The 22,032-nt window shown below is 54.7% G+C and overlaps 2 protein-coding genes across 2 annotated transcripts; one reads left to right on the forward strand and one right to left on the reverse strand.

Annotated features, from left to right (window-relative positions):
* The first annotated feature begins 1,664 nt into the window (after positions 1-1,664).
* Positions 1,665-12,992, forward strand: SYCE3 (synaptonemal complex central element protein 3). The gene is made up of 3 exons (XM_055252420.2): positions 1,665-1,774; positions 8,358-8,466; positions 12,702-12,992. Exons 2-3 carry the CDS (start codon positions 8,358-8,360, stop codon positions 12,857-12,859), a joined length of 267 nt encoding a protein of 88 aa, XP_055108395.1. The 5' UTR covers positions 1,665-1,774; the 3' UTR covers positions 12,860-12,992.
* An 88-nt stretch (positions 12,993-13,080) lies between these two features.
* Positions 13,081-17,779, reverse strand: KLHDC7B (kelch domain containing 7B). The gene has a single exon (XM_055252900.2). The coding sequence runs from the start codon at positions 17,777-17,779 to the stop codon at positions 14,150-14,152; it is 3,630 nt and encodes a 1,209-aa protein (XP_055108875.2). The 3' UTR covers positions 13,081-14,149.
* Positions 17,780-22,032: the final 4,253 nt, after the last annotated feature.

Here is a 22,032-nt window from a genome sequence, read left to right on the forward strand (position 1 = left end):
CTGAGTCTTCTCTGTCCCTTACCAAGAACCCTGAGCCCAGAACACACTCGCCATTCCCCAAAGGAGGCAAGCTGAGCCACACCTTCGCCTTTGCCCTAGATGGGCCTTCTGCCTGGAATCCTGTGCCCTTTCTCCTACTCTCCCGGAAGCTGTCTTCATTAGCCATCAGAATTATTCCTGATTCGGGCCAGGCACAGTGGCTCACACCTGTAATCCCAGCACTTTGGGAGTCCGAGGCAGGTGGATCACCTGAGGACAGGAGTTCGAGACCAGCCTGGCCAACATAGCGAAACCCCGTCTCTACTAAAAATACAAAATCTAGCTGGGCGTTGTGGTGTGTGCTTGTAATCTCAGCTACTAGGGAGGCTGAGGCAGAAGAATCACTTGAACCTGGGAGGCAGAGGTTGCAGTGAACCAAGATCGTGCCACTGCACTCCAGCCTGGGCAACAGGGCAAGACTCTGTCTCAAAAAAAAAAAAAAAAAAAAGAATTATTCCCTATTCATGTTTCTCCTGGCTGCTGTAACAGAAATCGGCTCTGGGCTGTATAAGCAAATGGAAGTATGAGGAGCAGCTCACAGGTGGAAAGGGATGGCCAGAAAACCGGGTTCAACCGGGGCAGGAACCTGGCAGCTGGCGGAGGGAGTGTGGCCCAGGCAGCAGCCTCCTCAATAAACAGGCGAATGCTCACTCCTTGCCCAGAACTGTCTGGCTCAACCCCAGCCATTTTTCCTCCTCTGCAATCAGGCTGCTAAGAATCAGAACCCCTGAGAGAAAATTCAGGGGGTCTCATGTTTGTCAGGGTTCTCAAACACAAGGTGTTCACAATCAAAGTTAACCTTCCAAGCTAGCTTCTCCCACTCTTCCACATCTCTGACAGTGGTATCACCCCGGCCATTAGCCCGTTCCTTCTTTCTCCCACCCTCCCACATTACCAAGCCCTGTCAAGTCGACCTTGGAATGGCTCTGACCCTGTCCACCACTCAGCCAAACAACAGCAACGGCCGGCTCCGTCGCCACCCGCTCGGCAGCCAGAGACCTTTTAACTCTGCCACTCGCCTACTTACCACCCTTCTAGGGTGCCCATGTCCCTCTGAAAAAAAAGCTGAGCTCAGACTGGCCTCTGGTCAGCCTCCTCCCAGCCGGAGCTTTCTGTCACTGCCCCTCTAGGTGCTGAGTGGCTCCGCTTCCAGTTCTTGCCTGGAGACCAGGATAGCCCAGGAGACCCCAGCACTTTCCAGCCCACATAGACCTGCGTGCACCTCTGCCTCGTCTCCCCGAGCCTGGGCTGCCTCCTCTGTAAGATACATGCCACATAATGTCCGCCACACATGATCGCTGTGACAGTGGAAATAGCTGGGCGTTCAGCGACTCATTCGACAAATGTTTACCAGCACCTTTGGTACCGGGCGCTGTCCTGGACACTGGGGACACAGCAGGCAAACGGGGCCCTGCGTATAAATCCTCAAGCTCAAGAAGGAGGTGGGGGCAAAACTGTCAGGCCGGGAAGCTCTTCATCTCCGCAGGATTCTCCCTCAACCTCAGGCCGTCCCCAGCACCGCACCTGCCAGTCCCAGGCTCCGACGCCGCAGACTTGTGGGAGCAGCGCGGAATGCCCCGCCCCTTTTCCCGAGGACACCCAATGAGGGCAAGAGGCCACTTCCGGGGCGGGTTCGCTAACGGAAAGGGCGGGGCATCCCTCTGGAGGAGAGGCCTGTTCCTCAAGCGGCCGCTGGGGGCACCAGAGCAGCACCGGAGCGCGGGCCAAGCTGGAGGTGAGCGAGGCCCCGCCGCCCTGGGCCCCGGCCCTCCCAACGCGCCCTGAGGGCTGAGCTCCGCCTGACCCTGTCCTAGCGTTCGCGGTGGCACCAACCTCAAACCAGACCCTTGACTTCGACCCGACTCCACTCACCCGACTCCACTCACTCCACACCCCACGCCCCTCCCCCAACGCCCCTCACCCGCCTCACCCCTCACCCCTCACCCCGCCTCACCCCTCACCCCTCACCCCTCACCCCTCATCCCGCCTCACCCCTCACCCCTCACCCCGCCTCACCCCTCACCCCTCACCCCGCCTCACCCCTCACCCCTCACCCCTAACCCCTAACCCCACCTCACACCTCACCCCTCACCCCTCACCCCACCTCACCCTTCACCTCACCCCTCACATGCCTCACCCCTCACCCCTCACCCGTTACCCCACCTCACCTCACCCCTCACCCGCCTCGCCCCTCACCCCTCACCCCTCACCCCGCCTCACCTCACCCCTCACCTGCCTCGCCCCTCACCCCTCACCCCTCACCCCGCCTCACCCCTCACCCCTCACCCCGCCTCACCCCTCCCCTGCTCCCCTCACTGCACACCCCATAGCCCACTCTCCCCACCTTACATCCCTCACCTCAGTCCTTCACCCCCGTACACCTAATCTCCGTGTCCTCACACCATACACTCCTGATCCTGAAGTCTGCACACCCTGAGCTTCTCATTCCATGCAACCTGCCCCTCTTACCCTTGCACCTGCCACACCTGGGACCCCGGAGTCCACACACCACCTCACACCCCAAGTTCCCACACGAACCTCTGGCTTCCTCCCACCTGCACTTCAGGACCCGCCCAGACTCTTCATAGCCCAACTCCAAGACTTCTCTCCCCACATCACAGGTGCATTCCCTTCCTATGCTGCTCTCATCCCGTACAAAAGAGCACATCTCTGCACCAGGCGTCCCTCTTATCCCCTCACATTCCTTGTTCTGAGAGGGATCCCAGACTCTGTTAGAAACTCTTCGTACCAGCAAGACACTCAGACCACAAACCAGACTCTAGGCTCTGACTCCCTCAACCCCCGTCCTTCACACCCAAAGTGATACCCAAGCCAGACCCTACACTCCCGCCCCACACTCCTCCCGTCCCACACTCTTCCCGTCCCACACTCCCGCCACCCATCCTAAGCCCCGTTCCATTGTGCTTTGGTGCGGGCTCAGGCCTCTTTCTCCACCCATTCCCAGTCATCCCAGGCAACCTCATCAGGCAAGAAATGCCGTGAATTCTAATCCTGTGGCTACTTCCTCCACATCAGCTCTCACACCCTCTCCCTGGATCTCCTTTTCAGATCCATCCCTCTTCTGAGATCCAGTGCCACTCCGGCCACAGTCTCCATCCTTCTAGCAGTCTCATGCTGTATCCCCAAATCTACCTGCAGCCACCCCAACACCCCACTTATAGAAACTACATGTCTTTTCTGTGCCTCTGCTTCACCCCAACCATCAGCCACCCCTTAAGCCACTCTCATACTTGTGCCCTCAGTGTCCTTACCTTGTCCATCCACTGCATGTATGTTTACGTTCCCAGGCCTTCTACACTCCATCCATTGCCTCTGTGCCGTCTTAGGGTCCTGAGGACACTGTGGCCATGTGGCCTCAGCCACATGCCTAAGTGCCCCTAGGGAGGCACGCAGCTTTGATAAAGCTTTATCGTTCTCCTCAAACAAGAATGTCTGTTGTTACAAGAAGAAACTTTTCATTGCCATTTATTAGGGAGTTAGAGACCATGGGGCCTGAAATCCCCCTCTTGCCATCCTACCTTGACCTCTACCTACCTTATTCTATCCCTACCTCCTTACCTTCCCTTACCTTCATAGGGTGAAACGACCCTTCACTTGTCTGAGACCAGTCCCTGCACCATCAGTTACCCTTTCGTCTGATTCTTCAGGCTTTTCTGTCCAGCTAGCTCTTTCCACACAGCCTAGAAACATGAAGAATTCAAAAAAAAAAAAACCTTGACTCTGTATCACCTTCTAGTTACCTCCTGTTTTTTCCTCCCCTTCCCATCTAAATCTGTACACACAATCCATTTTGTCTAATGATCCATTAATTATTTAATTCACGAAAATATTTTTACTTTTATGGCTCTCCTGAAACATCTCACCGAGTTGACCAGTGACACCCAAATCAAATGTCTTGAATTTACTGAGCCCTTTTTTTTCTTTTGCAGAGGGGATCTTCCAGATCTTCCTCTGTAGCCTAGTCTAGAGTGCTACGGCACAATTGTCCCACCTCGACCTTCTGAGTAACTAGGACTGCAGGTGTGCACCACCACATCCAGCTATTTTTAAATTTTTTTGTAGAGACTGTTGCCCAGGCTAGTCTGAAACTCCTGCCTTCAAGCATTTCTCCTGCTTTAGCCTCCCAAAGCACTGGGATTCCAGGCATGAGCTACCGTGCCTGAGCCTGCCATGCCCAAATACTGTAATCTTTGACACTAGTGTAATAGCTCCCAACTTAAAACAAAATACCCCTGTGACTCTACATTACATTCCAGGTACTGGCATGTTTCTCTGCTTCTCTTTGAAGTAAAACTCACCAGTTTCTACTTCTCCTTCCCTCTCTTTAGAAACATTTCAACTGGGCTCTTGTTCCAGCCACTCCATGGAAACAGCTCCTGTCAAGATTGCCAGTGTGACCTCCAGACTGTCAAATCCAGTGGTCACTTTTTATTTATTTTTGTTTTTGTTTTTTTGAAACAGAGTGTTGCTCTGTCACCCAGGCTGGAGTGCAGTGGCACGATCTCGGCTCACTGCAACCTCCACCTTCTGGGTTCAAGGGATTCTTCTGCCTCAGCCTCCTGAGTAGCTGACACTACAGGCACCCACCACCATGCCCAGCTAATTTTTGTATTTTTAGTAGAGATGGGGTTTTGCCATATTGGCCAGGTGGGTCTTGAACTCCTGACCTTGTGATCCCCCGCCTCTGCCTTCCAAAGTGCTGGGATTACAGGCATGAGCGACTAAGCCTGCCCACTACCTCCACTTCTAACACTCTGGTCCAAGCCTCATCATTCCTTACCTGGAGTTTTGCAGCTGCCTCCTAAATGATGTCCCTGTTCCACGCTTTCCATCCCTAAGTCTATTCTCTTTTTTTTTGAGATGGAGTCTCGCTCTGTCACCCAGGCTGGAGTGCAGTGGCACAATCTCGGCTCACTGCAAGCTCCACCTCCCGGGTTCACGCCATTCTCTTGCCTCAGCCCCTCCGAGTAGCTGGGACTACAGGCGCCCGCCACCACGCCCGGCTAATTTTTTGTATTTTTTTAGTAGAGACGGGGTTTCACCGTGGTCTCGATCTCCTGACCTCGTGATCCGCCTGCCTCGGCCTCCCAAAGTGCTGGGATTACAAGCATGAGCCACCACGCCCGGCCTCCCTAAGTCTATTCTCAACATAGAAGCCAGAGTGATTCTTTTAAGTCATTATTCAAATCACATCACCTTTGTCGGATTTTTCCAGTGTTTCCTCATCTCATTCAGAATAAAAATTGAAGTCCTGGCCAGGCATAGTGGCTCACACCTGTAATCCCAGGACTTTGGGAGGCCGAAGCAGGCGGATCAGCTGAGGTTCAGGAGTTTGAGACCAGCCTGGCCAACATGGCGAAACCCCGTCTCTACTAAAAATACAAAAATTATCCGGGCATGGTGGCAGGCACCTGTAATCCCAGCTACTTGGAAGGCTGAGGCAGGAGAATTGCTTGAACCTGGGAGGCAGAGGTTGCGGTGAGCTGAGATCACATCACTGCACTCCAGCCTGGGCAACAGAGTGAGACTCTGTCTCAAGAAAAAAAAAAAAAAAAAAAAAGAGTGTGTAGTGAGAAGAGAAGGCGCTGAAAGGACCTTCCTTGACCTGTTAGAGCCAGCAAAGGAGAGAGCCAAGAAAGAGCAGGGAGGGAACTACCAGAGGTGGACAGAGTTTGGAGAGAACAAGGTTGAAACATCGAGAGAAGAGAATTTTGAGCAGGAGAAAATGGCCAAATGTCAGTGCTGCAGAGATGTTAAATAAAAGAAAGACAGAAAGTGCCCTGGGTGTGCCAGTTATGACTTTAGCAAGAGCATTGTCAGTGGATGTCAGAGACAGATGCCAGATGACAGTGGAGTGAGGAGGACAGGCAAACGTGTGAGGCCTGGCTGCGAAAGGAAGGAGAGGGAATAGCTATAGGAGAGGGTTAAGGAAGGTGTTCCAGACATTTCTTCCTCCCATCACCCACTATTAGCCCCCTGCCCTGCCACCTGCCTGTACCTCCCCACTCACTCTTAGCAAACTATTCCTACTTACCAAAAAGCAGGACGGGGTCCCTGCACGTGGGACGGCTCCACACCCACAGAAGTAGCTCCTTTACAGATCCCGAAAGACCATACACCCTGACCCTGCACCCTCATTCTCAGATCTGCCTGTCAGGCCTCCTGGAGGGCCCTTTGCTCCTCCCTCAGAATCTCTACCCTTAACAGGGAGGACGGCAAGAGGGGAAAGATAATAATTTTCTTTCTTTTTTTTTTTTTTTTGAGATGAAGTTTCGCTCTTGTCACCCAGACTGGAGTGCAATGGCACAATCTCAGCTCACTGCAACCTCCGCCTCCCGGGTTCAAGCGATTCTCCTGCCTCAGCCTCCCCAGTAATCCCAGTAGCTGGGATTAGGCACCTGCCGCCACACCTGGCTAATTTTTATATTTTTAGTAGAGACGGGGTTTCGCCATGTTGGCCAGGCTGGTCCCAAACTCCTGACCTCAGGTGATCCGCCCACCTCGGCCTCCCAAACTGCTGGGATTACAGGCATGAGCCTCCGCGCTTGGCCACGATCATGATTTTCTTTCATAATTAGAGCTTTACAATGGTCAACTCCTTTATTCAGTCAACATTTATTAAGCACTTGCTGTTTTCCTAGCTCTGAGCTGAACACTAGGAATAGTTCGTTGGAAAGATGGCCTCTGCCCTCCAGGACCCCACAGTCTAGTTGGGGAGGTAGAGGAATCCACAGAGTACCAGCTAAGAAGCACCGTGATGAGGGAGGCCCAGGAAGTCACAGGAGAACTGAGTGGAGGCCTTTAACTCTGAAGTAGAGACCAGGAAGGCCTTCCCCACATGTATAGTGGGAACAATACCACAGCGTCTGTGGCCCATCCCTCCCTGTTTTATGTTTACCGGGCTCATTCCTTCACCTTCATGAGGTTACAAGTTCCCTGGCAGGTCTTAAAACATTATTAATCTATTTCTCTCCTTTCTTACTAGTGCCTTGTAGGTAAATAGGTGAGCATCAAATATTAACAGAATGAATTAATGTATATTAATAAAGGTGAGGAGAGGATCTGGAGTGATGTAATTACTGCTCAACATTTTAAATAACAACAGATATGATTTATTAAGTGCTCATTATGGTAGGTACTGTGCTGAACAGTATATAATTTATTTCAATTAATCCTCACAAAACTCCACAAGATATAGGTACTACTAATAATTCCCGTTTAAAAAATACAAAACTTGGCTAGGTGTGATGGCTCACACCTGTAATCTCAGCACTTTGGGAGGCTGAGGCGGGCAGATCACCTGAGGTCCAGAGTTCTTCGAGACCAGCCTGGCCAACATGGAGAAATCCCGTCTCTACTAAAAATACAAAAATTAGCCAGGCTTGGTGGCATTTGCCTGTAATCCCAGCTACTTGGGAGGCTGAGGCAAGAGAATCACTTGAACCCAGGAGGCAGAGGTTGTGGTGAGCCGAGACCGCGCCATTGTGCTCCAGCCTGGGCAACAAGAGAAAAACTTCGTCTCAAAAAACAAACAAACAAAAAAAAAACCTTAAAAAAGTTACCAAAAACTTGTTGAGAAGATGTGTAAGTTGCCAAAGGTAACACTGCTAATATGTGGTGGAGCCAAGATTTGAATCCAGGCAGCTCAATTCCAGAACCAGGACAGTCTCTATGGGGCACTGCCTCTAATGCCCAGGAGAATTCTTCTGGAAAGTTAAGTTGATTATAATTTTTTTAAATGTATGAATCATTTCATATTTTAAAATTAAATGTACCCTCCTCCAGGCTCCCATCGCTTGATGTCTGTAATTATTACATTAACTGCTTTGACATCTGTCACATCCTGGTTTGTCATATGGTGTGTGTGACTTACTCCCATATTGCACTAGAAATTCCTTAGGAACAGGAATTGTATCTTTGTAACATATCAGCACAATAGCTTGTATCTTAGTGGGTACTCAATATGGTTTTGCCAGAAAAAATTCCATGTCACCATTATGACAGACTTTTTTCATTATGATGAAGATGTTTTCTGTGTTAATCACTCCAGCCTTCAGCTACACTTGTGTGGCAAGGATGGAAGAAAGGGGAAGGACAACTTATATGTGCCAAATGCTATGCTGGGGCCTTTAGACATGTTCCCATTTAACCTCCACAGCCCTGTGGAGTATGTGGTATTGTCTGAATCTGAGAGACGGGGAAAGAATTCCCTGGAGAAATCACTGAGTTATAACCAGTGGAGCTGGAATTGAAATGTAGGTCTGTCTCACTTCAGCTTCTTTCTGTGCATTGCCTAGATGGCTGATGCTGACCCTGAGGAAAGAAACTATGACAACATGCTGAAAATGCTGTCAGATCTGAATAAGGACTTGGAAAAGCTATTAGAAGAGATGGAGAAAATCTCAGGTAGGATGTGTGAACCCAAAAGTATCTGAGACAGACCTCAATCAATTTAGAAAGTTTATTTTGCCAAGGTTAAAGATGCACCTGTGACACAGCCTCAGGAGGTCCTCAGGACATATGCTCAAGGTTGAAGGGTACAGCTTGCTTTTATACGTTTTAGGGAGAGAGAATACATCAGTCAGTACCTGTAAGATGGACATTGGTTCGGCCGGGCATGGTGGCTCATGCCTGTAATCCCAGCACTTTGGGAGGCCGAGACGGGTGGATCACGAGGTCAGGAGATCGAGATCATCCTGACTAACACAGTGAAACCCCGTCTCTACTAAAAATACAAAAAATTAGCCGGGCGTGGTGGCGGGCGCCTGTAGATCCAGCTACTCGGGAGGCTGAGGCAGGAGAATGGCGTGAACCCGGGAGGTGGAGCTTGCAGTGAGCTGAGATGGTGCCACTGCACTCCAGCCTGGGCGACAGAGGGAGACTCTGTCTCAAAAGAAAAAAAAAAAAAAAAAGATGTACATTTGTTCGATCTGGAAAGGTGGGACAACTCAAAGGGGGATGATTCCAGGTTATAGATAGATTTAAGTTTTTTCTGATTGGCAATTGGTTGAAAGAGTTATTGTCTAAAGACCTGGAATCAATAGAAAAGAATGTGTGGGTTATGACGATAAGGGGTTGTGGAGACCAAAGTTTTATCATGCAGTGAAGCCTCCAGGTAGCAGGCTTCAGAGGGAATAGATTGTAAAGGTTTCTTATCAAACTTAAGGTCTGTGTTCATGTTAATGCTGGTCACCTTTTCCTGAATTCCAAAAGAGAGGCAGGTATAATGAGGCATACCCAATTTCTCCTTCTCCTCATGGCTTGAACCAACTTTGGCCAAGCAATACACCCACCTTGGCCTCCCAAAGGGTTGAGATTACAGGTGTGAGCCAGGGTGCCTGGCCAAATAGTTTTTATTCACTAGAGCAGACTTTAGAAAATTTCTCCTTAGAAATGTTTGCAATTTTTTGCCTATGTACTTGTGAACTATGAATAGCTGAGACACGTATCAGTTAATTTAGAAAGTTTATTTTGCCAAGTTTGGGGACACTTATCCATGACACAGCCTCAGGGGGTCTTAATGACATGTGCCCAAGGTGGTCAGAGCACAGCTTGGTTTTATTTATTTGTTTATTTTTTAAGTTTTATTTATTTATTTATTTTGAGACAGAGTCTCGCTCTGTCGCCCAGGCTGGAGTACAATGGCACGATCTTGGCTCACTGCAAGTTCTGCCTCCCGGGTTCACTCCATTCTCCTGCCTCAGCCTCCTGAGTAGCTGGGACTACAGGCGCCCACCACCACGCCCGGCTAATTTTTTGTATTTTTATTAGAGACGGGGTTTCACTGTGTTAGCCAGGATGGTCTTGATCTCCTGACCTCGTGATCTGCCCGTCTCGGCCTCCCAAAGTGCTGGGATTACAGGCGTGAGCCACCGCGCCTGGCCTTGTATTTTTAATAGAGATAGGGTTTCACCATGTTGGCCAGGATGGTCTCGATCTCCTGACCTTGTGATCTGCCCGCCTCAGCCTCCCAAACTCCTGGGATTACAGGCGTGAGCCACCACGCCTGGCCTTTTTTTTTTTTTTTTAAAGACGGAGTCTCACTCTGTCGCCCAGGCTTGAGTGCAATGATGCAATCTCAGCTCATTGCAACCTCCACCTCTCGGGTTCAAGTGATTCCCCTGCCTCAGCCTCCCAGGTAGGTGGGATTACAGGCGCCTGCCACCATGCCCAGCTAATTTTTGTATTTTTAGTAGGGACGAGGTTTCACCATTTTGGCCAGGCTGGTCTCAAACTCCTAACCTCAGGTGATCCACCTGCCTTGGCCTCCCGAAGTGCTGGGATTACACGCGTGAGCCACCATGCCCAGCCAGCAAACAGTTTTATGTAGTGAAAAATCTATCAATATTTTCCTTTCTGATTTATTCCCATCATTTTGACACCTAGAAAGTCTTTCCTCAATCTGAGATCAGTGAAATATTTAGTCGTATTTTCTTCTACTTTTCTCCATATTCCTTTTTAACATTTAATCCTAAAGCATCTGGCATGCCAAAGGACCTACACTGTGTATTGCTTTTTTTTTTTTTTTTTTTTTTGCGACGGAGTCTCGCTCTGTCGCCCAGGCTAGAGTGCAGTGGTGCAATCTCGGCTCACTGCAACCTCCACCTCCCAGGCTCAAGGGATCCTTTTTTTCACCTCAGCCTCCTGGGTAGTTGCAACTACAGGTGCACACCACCACGCCCAGCTAAATTTTGTATTTTCTATAAAGACAGGGTTTCAACATGTTGCCCAGCCTGATCTCAAACTTCTGAGCTCAAGTGATCCACCCACCTCAGCCTCCCAAAGTGCTGGGATTATAGGTACGAGCCACCTTGCCTGGCCAGCCACCTTCTTGTATCCTCACATAGAGCCTCACGTATCCTTGCATAGAGTGAGAGTAAGCTCTTGTGTCTCTTCTTTAAGGGGTGCTAATCCCATTCAGGAGGGTCTACCCTTAGGACCTAATCATCTCCAAAAACCCAACCTCCTAATACCATCACGTCGGGGGTTAGGATTTCAACAGGTGAATCTGGGAGGGACACATTCGGTCTGTAACGTGTGCCAGGTAGTTTACGTATATCACCCATTTAACTCTCACAGTAAGCCATGAGATTGGTAGGGTCTCCAAAGATGAGGAGACTGAGATTTATATATATATCACCTCCACCTTCTGGGTTCAAGCGATTCTCCTGCCTCAGCCTCTCTAGTAGCTGGGACTACAGGCACCCACCACCACACTCGGCTAATTTTTATATTTTTAGTAGAGATGGGCCAGGAACACTGGCCATGTTGGCCAGGATGGTCTCAATCTCTTGACTTTGTGATTCACCCCCCTTGGCCTCCCAAAGTGCTGGGATTACAGGCATGAGCCACTGCGCCCGGCCAAGATTGACATATTTTTTTTTTTTTTTTTTTTTTTTTGAGGCGGAGTCTCCCTCTGTTGCCCAGGCTGGAGTGCAGTGGCGCAATCTCGGCTCACTGCAAGCTCCGCCTCCCAGGTTCACGCCATTCTCCTGCCTCAGCCTCCCGAGTAGCTGGGACTACAGGTGCCCGCCACCACACCCAGCTAATTTTTTGTATATTTAGTAGAGACGGGGTTTCACTGTTTTAGCCAGGATGGTCTCGATCTCCTGACCTTGTGATCCACCCGCCTCAGCCTCCCAAAGTGCTGGGATTACAGGCGTGAGCCACCACGCCCGGCTAAGATTGACATATTTAAGCCACTTGTTCCAGGTCACATAGTTGGCAGGTGGAGACCTGGGAGGCGTACTCTGCTCTGGCTCCCAGGTCCCTGCTGCACCTGCTGTCCAGGTGGTCTGCAGCCTCCCTGCACCGGAACGATCTGGGATGCTTGTTAGGATTCCACAAAGAGGAATTTTAAGGGGATGTGTTTGCTATGTACAGTTGGTTGTCGTGCAGAGGGGAGGTGACCTTTGTTCTGTATAGTTGCAGAGGGCTGAACCACACCAGCTGGTGGATTATGCAGAGAAAAGGCTGGAGGTGGGATTTCTGCACACACTTCCTTTGAGTTCACACAAGAAGCATGTGTTCACCTATAGGCCCAGGGAATGCTACCTTCAAGTTGCTGTCAGAAGGAAAGAGCAAGAGAGTCCGTCAGTGCATTGGTAGATGGTCAAGGCCACCTTCCCAAGAGGAGAAGCCTCAGGCCTGGGCCTCAGCGAAAGCATAGAGGTGCCCAGGTGGAGGTGGGCAGGCCACTGAACATAAGGCGATGTGAGGCTTGGGCCTTGCAGGGCTGGGAACAATCAGTTCTACCTGAGTGTGTGAGCTTGGGTAGATGACTCCTAGGGCCACCTGCAGCCACTGGCTGTGAACTGCATGGAGGTAAGGAGCTGTGGTTTGCTCTGATTCTCCTCACATTTCATATCAGACCGGCCTCTAGCTTTTTAACATCATGTCTGTTGTATCCAGAAGTTATGCGTTGCATGAGACTAGGAAGTGTCACTATGGATGTTTGTAGGGAGTTTTTATGAGCCTGTGACAAGTAGCCTACCAGCTGTCTCTCCCCAGAGTAACTGGGTGCCTCAGCAGGATCTGGGCCTCCAGATGCTGAGCCCAGCTGGAGGCATCTGACCCTTCTGGGGTACCCTAGAGCTGCAGCCCCTCCCTGTGGCCTGACCAGTCCTGTCTGCTTGTTGCAGTGCAGGCAACCTGGATGGCCTACGACATGGTGGTGATGCGCACCAACCCTACGCTGGCCGAGTCCATGCGTCGGCTGGAGGATGCCTTCGTCACCTGCAAGGAGGAGATGGAGAAGAACTGGCAAGACCTGCTGCATGAGACCAAGCAAAGGCCGTAGGCCCCACTGGCCCACCACAGCTGCCATGCCACCCTCTGCCCGTCTGAAGAGGTCACTGGGGGATGGAGCTGGCACCCACATGAATAGCTGTATGCACTGTACTTGTTTCTTAATAAACTTATTTTTAAGCACAGCCCAAGGACCTCTTCCCTCCTGTGCCATGGTCCACCCAGCTGCATATCAAACCTTGTGAACAAAACACGACAAGTGCAAGCTGCAGGTGCTTTCGGTGAATTAAAATGTATTTGGTGCCAGTGGTGCTGAACATAGAATAAAAAAACAGAAAAAGGGCCCAGACAGGGACATCCAGGCTGGAGGTTGGAGTGGGCCACAGTCAGATGTATTCACCTTTCTAGCATGGGTTTCAAAGTGCATAAGGGGAGAAAACACATCATGGATTGTGCTGTGCATCCTGGACACCGTGCGAGGTGCTCACAGCTGCGATCTTGTCTCCCACAACTCTCGGGTGACAGATGTCCACCGTCCACATTTTACAGGCAAGGAGAAAGGGAAGTCAAATGTCTTGTCCGAGTCTACACAGCTAAAAAGGGGCAGAACTAGGGTGACGCTCAGGCCTCATTTAGAGATGGGGGATTGGTGAGAAGTGGGGTGGGCTTCTGGAGGGGCTGGGAGAGCCCCACAAGCCTGCAGAGGGTGGTGAGCCTGGAGTGGGCCTGGCCTGGTGTGGGCTGGGGGTATGGGCAGGCGCTGCAGACAGCAGGGCAGCACCAGCAGCCCAGCTTCAGAGGCAAGGGTTCTAAGCCCTTGAGAATCCACAGTGCCAAACAGACCCAGATGGCTATGGGGTTGGTACCTGGGGAGGCCTTAGGACAGGCAGAAAGTCCCAGAGGTGAGGGCCTTGCCTGGGGACGTTTTTGCTCCCTGTCCTGCTGACAGAGCATAGGAAGCGTGAATGTTTTCTACCCCCTCCTCTCTCCGCTCAGCAGGGTTCCAGCGAGCCAAGTCCTTGTCTGTGGGAACGCATAAGTCCCTAGCTCTAGGGAATGGGGAGTCCCACAGACGGGGGTGTGAGCAAGCTGAGTGGGTCTGTAAGCAGGTACGGAATTGAGTCAGGAAACAGTTTGGGTGCAGAGTGAGGGGCAGAAAGAGGCTGAGGGAGTCTGGGCTTCAAAATAATCGACAATCTTTAAAGAAGAAGGGGAAAGTTGTCCAGAAACAAGAGCAGGAAGTTCTGATCCCAGCCCCCTCCCTGAGCCCCGGCCTCTCAGGCCCATCCCAGGAGGGTCTCCCTGGAGAGCAGCGAAGCAGCTTTGGTTCTCTGCCTGCCACTCAGAGTGAGGTCTGCAGCCGGTCCTCAGGGGGCAGAGTCAGGATGAATGGACTGAGGACCCCCGTGCTCCCCAAGGGGAAGGGCTGCAGCTCCTTGGCCTGGAACTGGGCAGTCCCCCCGGAGACCGTGAAGGTGGCAGTGACCTGGGGGTTGAGGCAGTAAATGGTGTTGCCCAGGGTGGTGCAGCGCAGTGGGGCGGGGGCGGGCAGGGGCAGGGAGGCAGCCCTGCTCCAGGAGCCGGTCACCGTGTTGTAGCGCATCACAGCGGCACCCACGCCCCGCAGCAGGTCGAAGCGGTACAAGAAGCCCCCCAGCGCCACGATGTCGCTGGAACGCCGGTGGCTGGCACTGTATGGGCACTCGTCCCAAGCATCCTTCACGGGGCTGTACCTGAGCAGGCGGTAGAAGAGGTGACCCCCCGTAACGTAGATGTCCCCACGGCAGGCCACAGCCTCGTGGGCCACAGGGAAGGTGCCTGCGGGGAGTGGCGCGCGTGGGGTCCAGGCGTCTGTACGCGGGTCGTAGCACTCCATGCTGTACAGGCACTCGCCACCGATGGCGTAGAGCAGCCCATCCAGGGCCACCAGCTTGAGCTGGGCTCGGGCCTGCTGCATGGGCCGAACCTGGCTCCAGATGTTGGTCAGAGGGTTGTAGCAGAAGACCTCGTTGGAGCAGACGGCTTTGGCACCGGAGCCACGGATGCCCCCCGCCAGAAACAGGTAGTTGTGCATGGTGCAGAGACCGCAGCCCCGGAGCGGAGCCTCCTCCGGCACCTGGGTCAGGGGCCGCCAGGTGTTCTCCCGGGGGTTGAACACATGCAGGTGCGCAGGTAGAGCCAGGGGCACAGGGGCCGCCACAGGAGCCTCCTCGCCACGAGGGACCCTGGGGAGCCCTGAGCGGCCCCCCTGGTAGAGGCTGGGCAGTACGAGGACGCCCAGCACCGCCTGGCCCCGGCCGGTCCGCAGGCTGAGGATGCGCTCGCGGTCGGCCGCGCTCAGCCGGCGGTAGAGGCGCGGGTCTCCCAGCACTCGCAGCAGGTTGTTGCTCATCAGCGCGTAGGTCTCCTGCGCCAGGCCGGGCTCCCCGTGCTGCTGGGCAAAGGCCAGCACGTCCAGGCAACTGCCCAGGTCCAGCCGCCGCCGCAGGGCCGCCGCCGTGGTGGGCTCCAGGGCCCGGGAGCTGGGCTTCCGGGGCCCCTCCACCACCCCCCAACTCCCGGGCCTCTGCAGAAACACCATGAGTTTCCGGGCCTCCTTCTGCTTCTCTGTGAGCGCCCCGCTGCGGCCGGCAGGGCTGCCCCCCTCCCCCGGCGCCTCCCCTTGAGGGTCCCCTGAGGCGGCCGGCCTGACCTCCTGCTCCGAGGTCGCGGCGACTTCGCACCTGCTGCGTTTCCGTAGCTGCGGTACCGGCTGTGAGCGCCTCACAGAGGAGGAGGCCGCGGGGCCAGACGGCCTCTGCGCGGGGGGCTGTGCGGGGCCCCTGGGCATCGCGGCTTGGGGCAGCGAGTCTAGACTTTTCTCCCTGGTTCCCTCTCCTCTTAGGCCTGGGGGAGGGTCTGGGCTGGGCGCTCCGTTGGTCTCAGGGCTTCTTGTCTGTGGCTGACCTGCAGCCTCAACCAGGCCCCCTGTACCTGTCCCCATGACTGTCCCCACTGAAGAAAAGGGGCCGTGTCTGTCCTCAGAGTGTGTGGAAATGCTGGGATCCACGGGGCTCCCAGGAACCGCCCTCGGGACACTCCCTTGGGGCCTCTCTTGCCTGGGGAAGGGGTGGCTTCTAAGAACCATGGCAATAAGGTTTCCCCAGCTGGCTGAGACCTGCCCCTCCTGGTAGCGCCTGGGGACAGCCACGCTCTCCTGAGGCTTTGACCCGCCAGCTGGGGCAGGGGATGTGGCTGGGGTTGGAGCTGGGGTTGGGGCTGAGGTGGGGGCTGAGGTGGGGGCTGGGGCAAGGGATGGGGCTGGGGCTGGGGCTGGGGCTGGATTTGGAGCTGGGGTTGGAGCTGGGGTTGGGGCCGTGAGGGTTGGGACTGGGGCTGGGGCTGGGGCTGGGGTTGAAGTTGGAGCTGAGGTGGGGGCTGAGGTTGGAGCTGGGGTTGGAGCTGGGGTTGGGGCTGAGGTGGGGGATGAGGTTGAGGTGGTGGCTGAGGTTGGCGCTGATGTTGGGGATGAGGCCAGGGCTGGGGCTAGGACTGAGGTTGGAGCTGAAGTTAAGACTTGGGCTGAGGCTGAACTTGGGGCTGGCGCCGCTCTGAGATTTTCGCCCACAGAAGGACCCTCGGGAACCCCCAGGGGCAAAGAATCTGAAGGAGAGGGGAGAGTCAGGGCTTCAGGTGGGAATGCCAGGCCGGGAGCTGCGGGCGGGGAGGTGGAGCGCGGGCGAGGCTCACGGCTCCGGGAGGGGGCGCGGCTGTGGCAGGCTGCGGCGGGCTTTGCTTGCTCCGGGGGCCGGGTGGGCCCCAGGTCAGCGGCGGGACTGTTATCTCGGGAGCTGTCAGCCCCGGCCTCGCCCGCATCGTGGGCCCCTGTGGCGCCCGGCCCTGGGGACGAGAGTGGGCGACCTCGAGGCGGACTCTCTAGCCAGGGGCGCGTGAAGCCTGGGGCTGGGCCAAAGCTCCGGGTGCCCGGGACCTCCCTGCTGGCCCAGGGCCAGCCTCCTCCGGGGACAGGGACCCCCGAAGCCCCCCTGCTCCAGCCACCCTCGGCCCCAGAGCCCCCCGTCTGAGACCCAGGCTGCGGGGCGCGGGGCGCGGGCAGCGCCGGGGGTGCGGGCTCCCGGGCGAGTGGGGGTCCTGCGGGGAGGCCGCGCGCGTGGGCATCCAGGGCTGCGGCCTCATCCACCGCGTCCCACACGCTCCCCGCGGCGCCCAGGCGGAGCGGGTCCAGTTTCCGGGGGCGCCGGGCTCTGTCTCCCGAGCCAGCGTCCATCCGCCGCCGCCGGCCGCGGCCTCTCCCCATCGAGCCCGAGGGCCCCGCGCCCGCCTGCCAGGGACCAGTGTCCTGTTGCCCCGCGGGGCCCGCAGCCTGGCGAGAGGACGCCCTGACACCACCTGTCTCCGCCTGCGCCTCCGCTTCGCTGCCAGGGCTCCGAGGAGTGAAGTGGATCAGGAGGGGGGCGGACATCCCGCCTGCTTCGCTCCTGCCCAGGAGGGCAGTGCCTGGCCTGGGAGGCTCCTTTCCTTCCGCTCGGGGGGCCGCGGGGGTGGCACTGCCCCGTTGCTGTCCTAATGCCCCTCTGCGGGCCTCCTCCACAGCTGTCTTGAGTGGAAGCCGGGCCATGGCGGCCAGGCCCCCGCCCGGCGCTGCAGCAGGGACAGGGCTCTGCTGGCCGCGTCCTGGGGGCTCTGGTTTCCCCTGCCCTGGGCTCTGCCCCTCGCTGCCATCACTGACCTTGGACTTCGGTTGCAGGGCCAGCTCGGCTCCTCCTGCCTGATGAGGTTGAGCCCCAAGGTCTGTGGACACCGGTTCTGCCGCCTCCTGGTCGTGCCCGGAGCCAAACCAGTGTAAGGCCAGCGCTGTGGCAGCCACCACAGCCAGCGCCAGGAGGGCCAGCACAGCACTATCCCAGTCATTGTCACTGTCCCAGTCCCAGCCCCACAGGGGACCATCTGTCTCCAAGGTGCCCTGGATCATGGTTCAGGGCTGCAACCCACTGCAAGGGGCCCGATGGCAGGCTGGCAGTGCATGCAGAGCACAGAGGCCTGGGCTGGGGCACCGGCCAGCACCCGTCCCAAGGGCTGCCCAGTTAAGGTGGACCAGTCCTCCAGGGCCTGAGAAGGGTGGGGTCTCTGCCTGCACCCAGGCCTAGGGATGTCAGCAGGGCCTGGCTGCAGATATCAGGAGACAGCAAGGCTTATGGCAGGATAGGAGCCCAGGGTCTCTGCAAGCACCCCACCAGCTCCTACCCTCTTCTCCTCCTCGTAGGCCCCAGGGTCCTCAGGCAGCATTCCTGAGCTCTGTGCTGTCATCACAGCCAACCTGCTTCTGCCTGGTAGACCCTCACACCCCTAAATTCATTCCACACCCCAGAGTCCCTCCTCTCAGCCTGGGTCCAGCTTCAGGGGGCTTGGCAGGGAAGGGTTACCCACAGGGAGATATTATCTCTAGCTCTAGCAATGTGATGCAGCCCTGATGAAATCACCAGAAACCAGAGAGGCTGATTCCACTGTGGGCCAGCATGGGAGGGGTGGGGGCCGTGCACGGGAGGGGTGGAGGCTGTGCCTGATGGTGGTCTCTCGGGCTGAAGAGGGAGACCCTGGGCATGGGTCCTGGCAGTGAGCATTATCATTGCAGGGGTGCTGTGGAGGTTTGCACTGGGGCACAGGGAGGGGGCGTAGAGGGGAGGCTGAGGCTCCCACAGCTCCTTCTCTAGCAGCTTCTGGACTCCTTACTCTGGGTTAACCAGACGTGGGATAGGGTTTTCAAGTCAAGAGAAAAAAAAAGGGATAAATAAAATCCAAACATATTTCTCTCTTTAAGGCCAGGCTTCTTTCAGCCCACCTAGACCTTCTAGGATCTCCTGGACCCCCTGCACCCATCGAGAGTGTCTTGACTGCCCAGATGAGACTCTCACTGTGCCCCTGGAGAGCCCTGAGCCCAGCCCGCCCCCTACTCCCTTTACCGCATTAGTCAGCACCTGGATCCCTTCGAAACCACCCGTTCTGGCCCCAGGTGCTCTAATAGCCAGACTCTGGGTGTCTCCATCTCAGTCCTCAGCCTTCCCTTATCTGAGCTGAGGACTCGCCCTGGAGACCACATCCTGGCTGGTACCTCCTAGCCCTGGCTCAGGCCGGCATGTGGGTGCTTCTGTTGGATGTGAGCACTTGGTTCCTGAGGGAGGAGCCTTGGCTCCTCCACCTGCTCCTTACTTAATCCCACCTCAGGAGTGCATCTTGGGACAGGTGCCAGGTGAGGCTCAGACATGAAAAAGAGCCTGGAGTCCCTGGGACAAAGGCAGGGCTCCCTGGAAAGTACTGTGTGTATTTTTCCTTCCTCTGGGACACAGTAGGCCTGGGGATTTCTCCCTTACTCAAGCAGCAAGGAGATGGCCTAGGAGTGTCCCTGGCACCCAGCCTGAACTCTACTGAGCCTCAGGTAACTCACCTCCCAACTCCCCCGGGACTATTAGATGACAGTGAGAGGGTGAGGGTGGGCCCCATACCTTAAGGTGGACCTCAAGTTGAGGGAAGGCTTTCTAGACCCTGCCCTTATTCTCTGTCCCAGTCTCAGGCTCGGCCTCTTGGTTAAGTTTGGGGTCCACAAAACTTCAGAGGATGGAGATGACACCCATAAATATTAGACACTGAGTTAAGGGGCGGGAAGCGGCAGGGGGCAGCGCGGCCCCCGGGGTGCAACTGCCCTGGAACTCCAAGCGGTGGCTTCAAAACTGGATTAAAATTTATTTCCGCGAAACCCTGGAGTCATGGTCCCGCGCCGACTGGCGTTTTCTGCCGCAAACTGAGAACGCGTCGGGAATGGCTTCGTCTGCAGCGCGCGCGAGCGCCCCGGGCCGCGCCTGGAGGGTTAACAGCGACTCGCGGGTGAAACGTGAACCCGCAGCTCCTGGGCTCCCAGCGCAAAGCTGGAGACTGGGAGGGCCCGGGGAGCGGCTGAGCCAGCGCCAGCCCCGCCGGCCCCAGGAGCGCGAATTTCTCTGCATTTCCGGCTGTGGCCGCAGTTGGAGGCTGGGATCTAAAACGGGCAAAAAAGTGCGACCCCCGGGGCCGAGGTGTCGGATCGCCTCGAGGTGGGAGGCTGAGGTGTCGGATCGCCTGAGGTCAGCAGTTCGAGACCAGCCTGGCCAACATGGAGAAACCCTGTCTCTACCAAAAATACAAAAATTAGCCGGGTGTGGTGGCGGGCGCCTGTAATCCCAGCTACTCCAGAGGCTGAGGCAGGAGAATCGCTTGAACCCGGGAAGTTGCAGTGAGCTGAGATCGCGCCACTGCACTCCAGCCTGGGTGACAGAGTGAGACTGTCTTAAAAAATAAAATAAAATAAAGTCTTTTATATTTCAAAATCTGAAGACAAATCACTGTAGTTCAGATAAAACGTTCATATCATTTTATTATTTTAACGTGTTTCATATTCTTTTAACGTGTGACATTAAACAATTTCGGGAAGTTGTATTAGGTATTGCACTTGTGTCTTCTTAGGCGTCCTCATCCCTTTTCACCTCAGGAGCTCAGCGTCTTCCTCAGCAGCACTTCCACGTCATCTGCCCCATGAAATCAGCCTAACGCCGTTTCTCAATAACATGAATCGCCGTAGACCACCGCAACCTTCTGGAAGCTCTCTCAGCTCAGTTCCCATTCTCCCACCGTCTCTTGGTTCTCCTGCTACCTCACCGGTTGCTATTCCTCCGCTTCACAGCTGAAAACGTGCCCGGGGCCTACCGTTGGCCTAGCCAGGCCTGCTTACGCAGTGCAGTTTCCCACGAATAATGCCCAGTCATTACCATGTAACCTGTGGTAAGCCAGCAAGATGGCCTGGTGACAGAAAAAGAAACTGCACTAGGACCTGGATGTAGATATAAGTCACGTTCCTTACTAACAGCATGTTTTACAACCATGCATTAAAGAAACATCTGACTCACAACAAAATTTTAAAGGGTTTATCTGAGTAAAAAGCAATTGATGAATTGGGGAACACCTGACTGAAAGAGGTTTAGTATTCCAGAGACAAAATATCAAATGCAAGTTTTTATTGGGAAAATGTAGAAGCACAATAAAGAAATTATTTGATTGGTTACAGTTATAGAGTTGCTTTCTTTGGCTTATCCTGTTGGAAAGTCAGTAGTTATATAATCATGATAGTTGGTTACTTATGATTGGGTAGATTAAAATTTATCTCTGTCTAATGGAAGCATTTATCAGAAACAACTCAGCTAGGCATGGTGGCTCACGCCTATAATCCCAGCACTTTGGGTGGGAGGCCGAGGTGGGCAGATCACCTGAGGTCAGGAGTTCAAGACCAGCCTGGTCAACATCTTTACAAAAATACAAAAATTAGCTGGGCATGATGGCACATGCCTGTAATCCCAGCTACTCGGGAGGATGAGGTGGGAGAATTGCTTGAACCCGGTAGGCAAAATTTGCAGTGAGCCAAGATTGTGCCATTGCACTCCAGCCTGGGCAACAGAGAAGACTCTGTCTCAAAAAAGAAAAAAAAAGGCCGGGCGCGGTGGCTCACACTTGTAATCCCAGCACTTTAGGAGGCCGAGGCGGGCGGATCACGAGGTTGGGAGATCTAGACAGCGGTGAAACCCCGTCTCTACTAAAAATACAAAAAATTAGCCGGGCGTAGTGGCGGGCGCCTGTAGTCCCAGCTACTCGGAGAGGCTGAGGCAGGAGAAGGGAGAGAGGCTGAGGCAGGAGAATGGAGTGAACTCAGGAGGCAGAGCTTGCAGTGAGCCGAGATTGCGCCACTGCACTCCAGCCTGGGCGACAGAGCGAGACTCCGTCCAAAAAAAAAAAAGAGCCGGGCGCGGTGGCTCAAGCCTGTAATCCCAGCACTTTGGGAGGCCGAGGCGGGCGGATCACGAGATCACGAGGTCAGGAGATCGAGACCATCCTGGCTAACACGGTGAAACCCCGTCTCTACTAAAAATACAAAAAATTAGCCGGGCGTGTTGGCGGGCGCCTGTAGTCCCAGCTACTCGGGAGGCTGAGGCAGGAGAATGGCGTGAACCCGGGAGCCGGAGCTTGCAGTGAGCCGAGATCGCGCCACTGCACTCCAGCCTGGGCAACAGAGCGAGACTCCGTCTCAAAAAAAAAAAAAAAGAAAAGAAAAAAAAGAAATGACTCATGCCTGTAATCCCAGCACTTTGGGTGTGAGGCCGAGGCAGGGCAGATGACTAGTCTTTGAGACCAGCCTGGGGACATGGT

This window comes from Symphalangus syndactylus, chromosome 18 (genome assembly GCF_028878055.3).
Source record: "Symphalangus syndactylus isolate Jambi chromosome 18, NHGRI_mSymSyn1-v2.1_pri, whole genome shotgun sequence".
Lineage (NCBI taxonomy): Eukaryota > Metazoa > Chordata > Mammalia > Primates > Hylobatidae > Symphalangus > Symphalangus syndactylus.

What these genes read in the sequence shown, in the direction of transcription:
- SYCE3 (XM_055252420.2), top strand. Translation starts at nt 8,358, where the DNA reads ATGGCTGATGCTGACCCTGAGGAAAGAAACTATGACAACATGCTGAAA. An exon ending in AGAGATGGAGAAAATCTCAG is followed by an intron (nt 8,467 to 12,701) that starts GTAGGATGTGTG and finishes TGCTTGTTGCAG; the next exon opens with TGCAGGCAACCTGGATGGCC.
- KLHDC7B (XM_055252900.2), bottom strand. Translation starts at nt 17,779, where the DNA reads ATGATCCAGGGCACCTTGGAGACAGATGGTCCCCTGTGGGGCTGGGAC.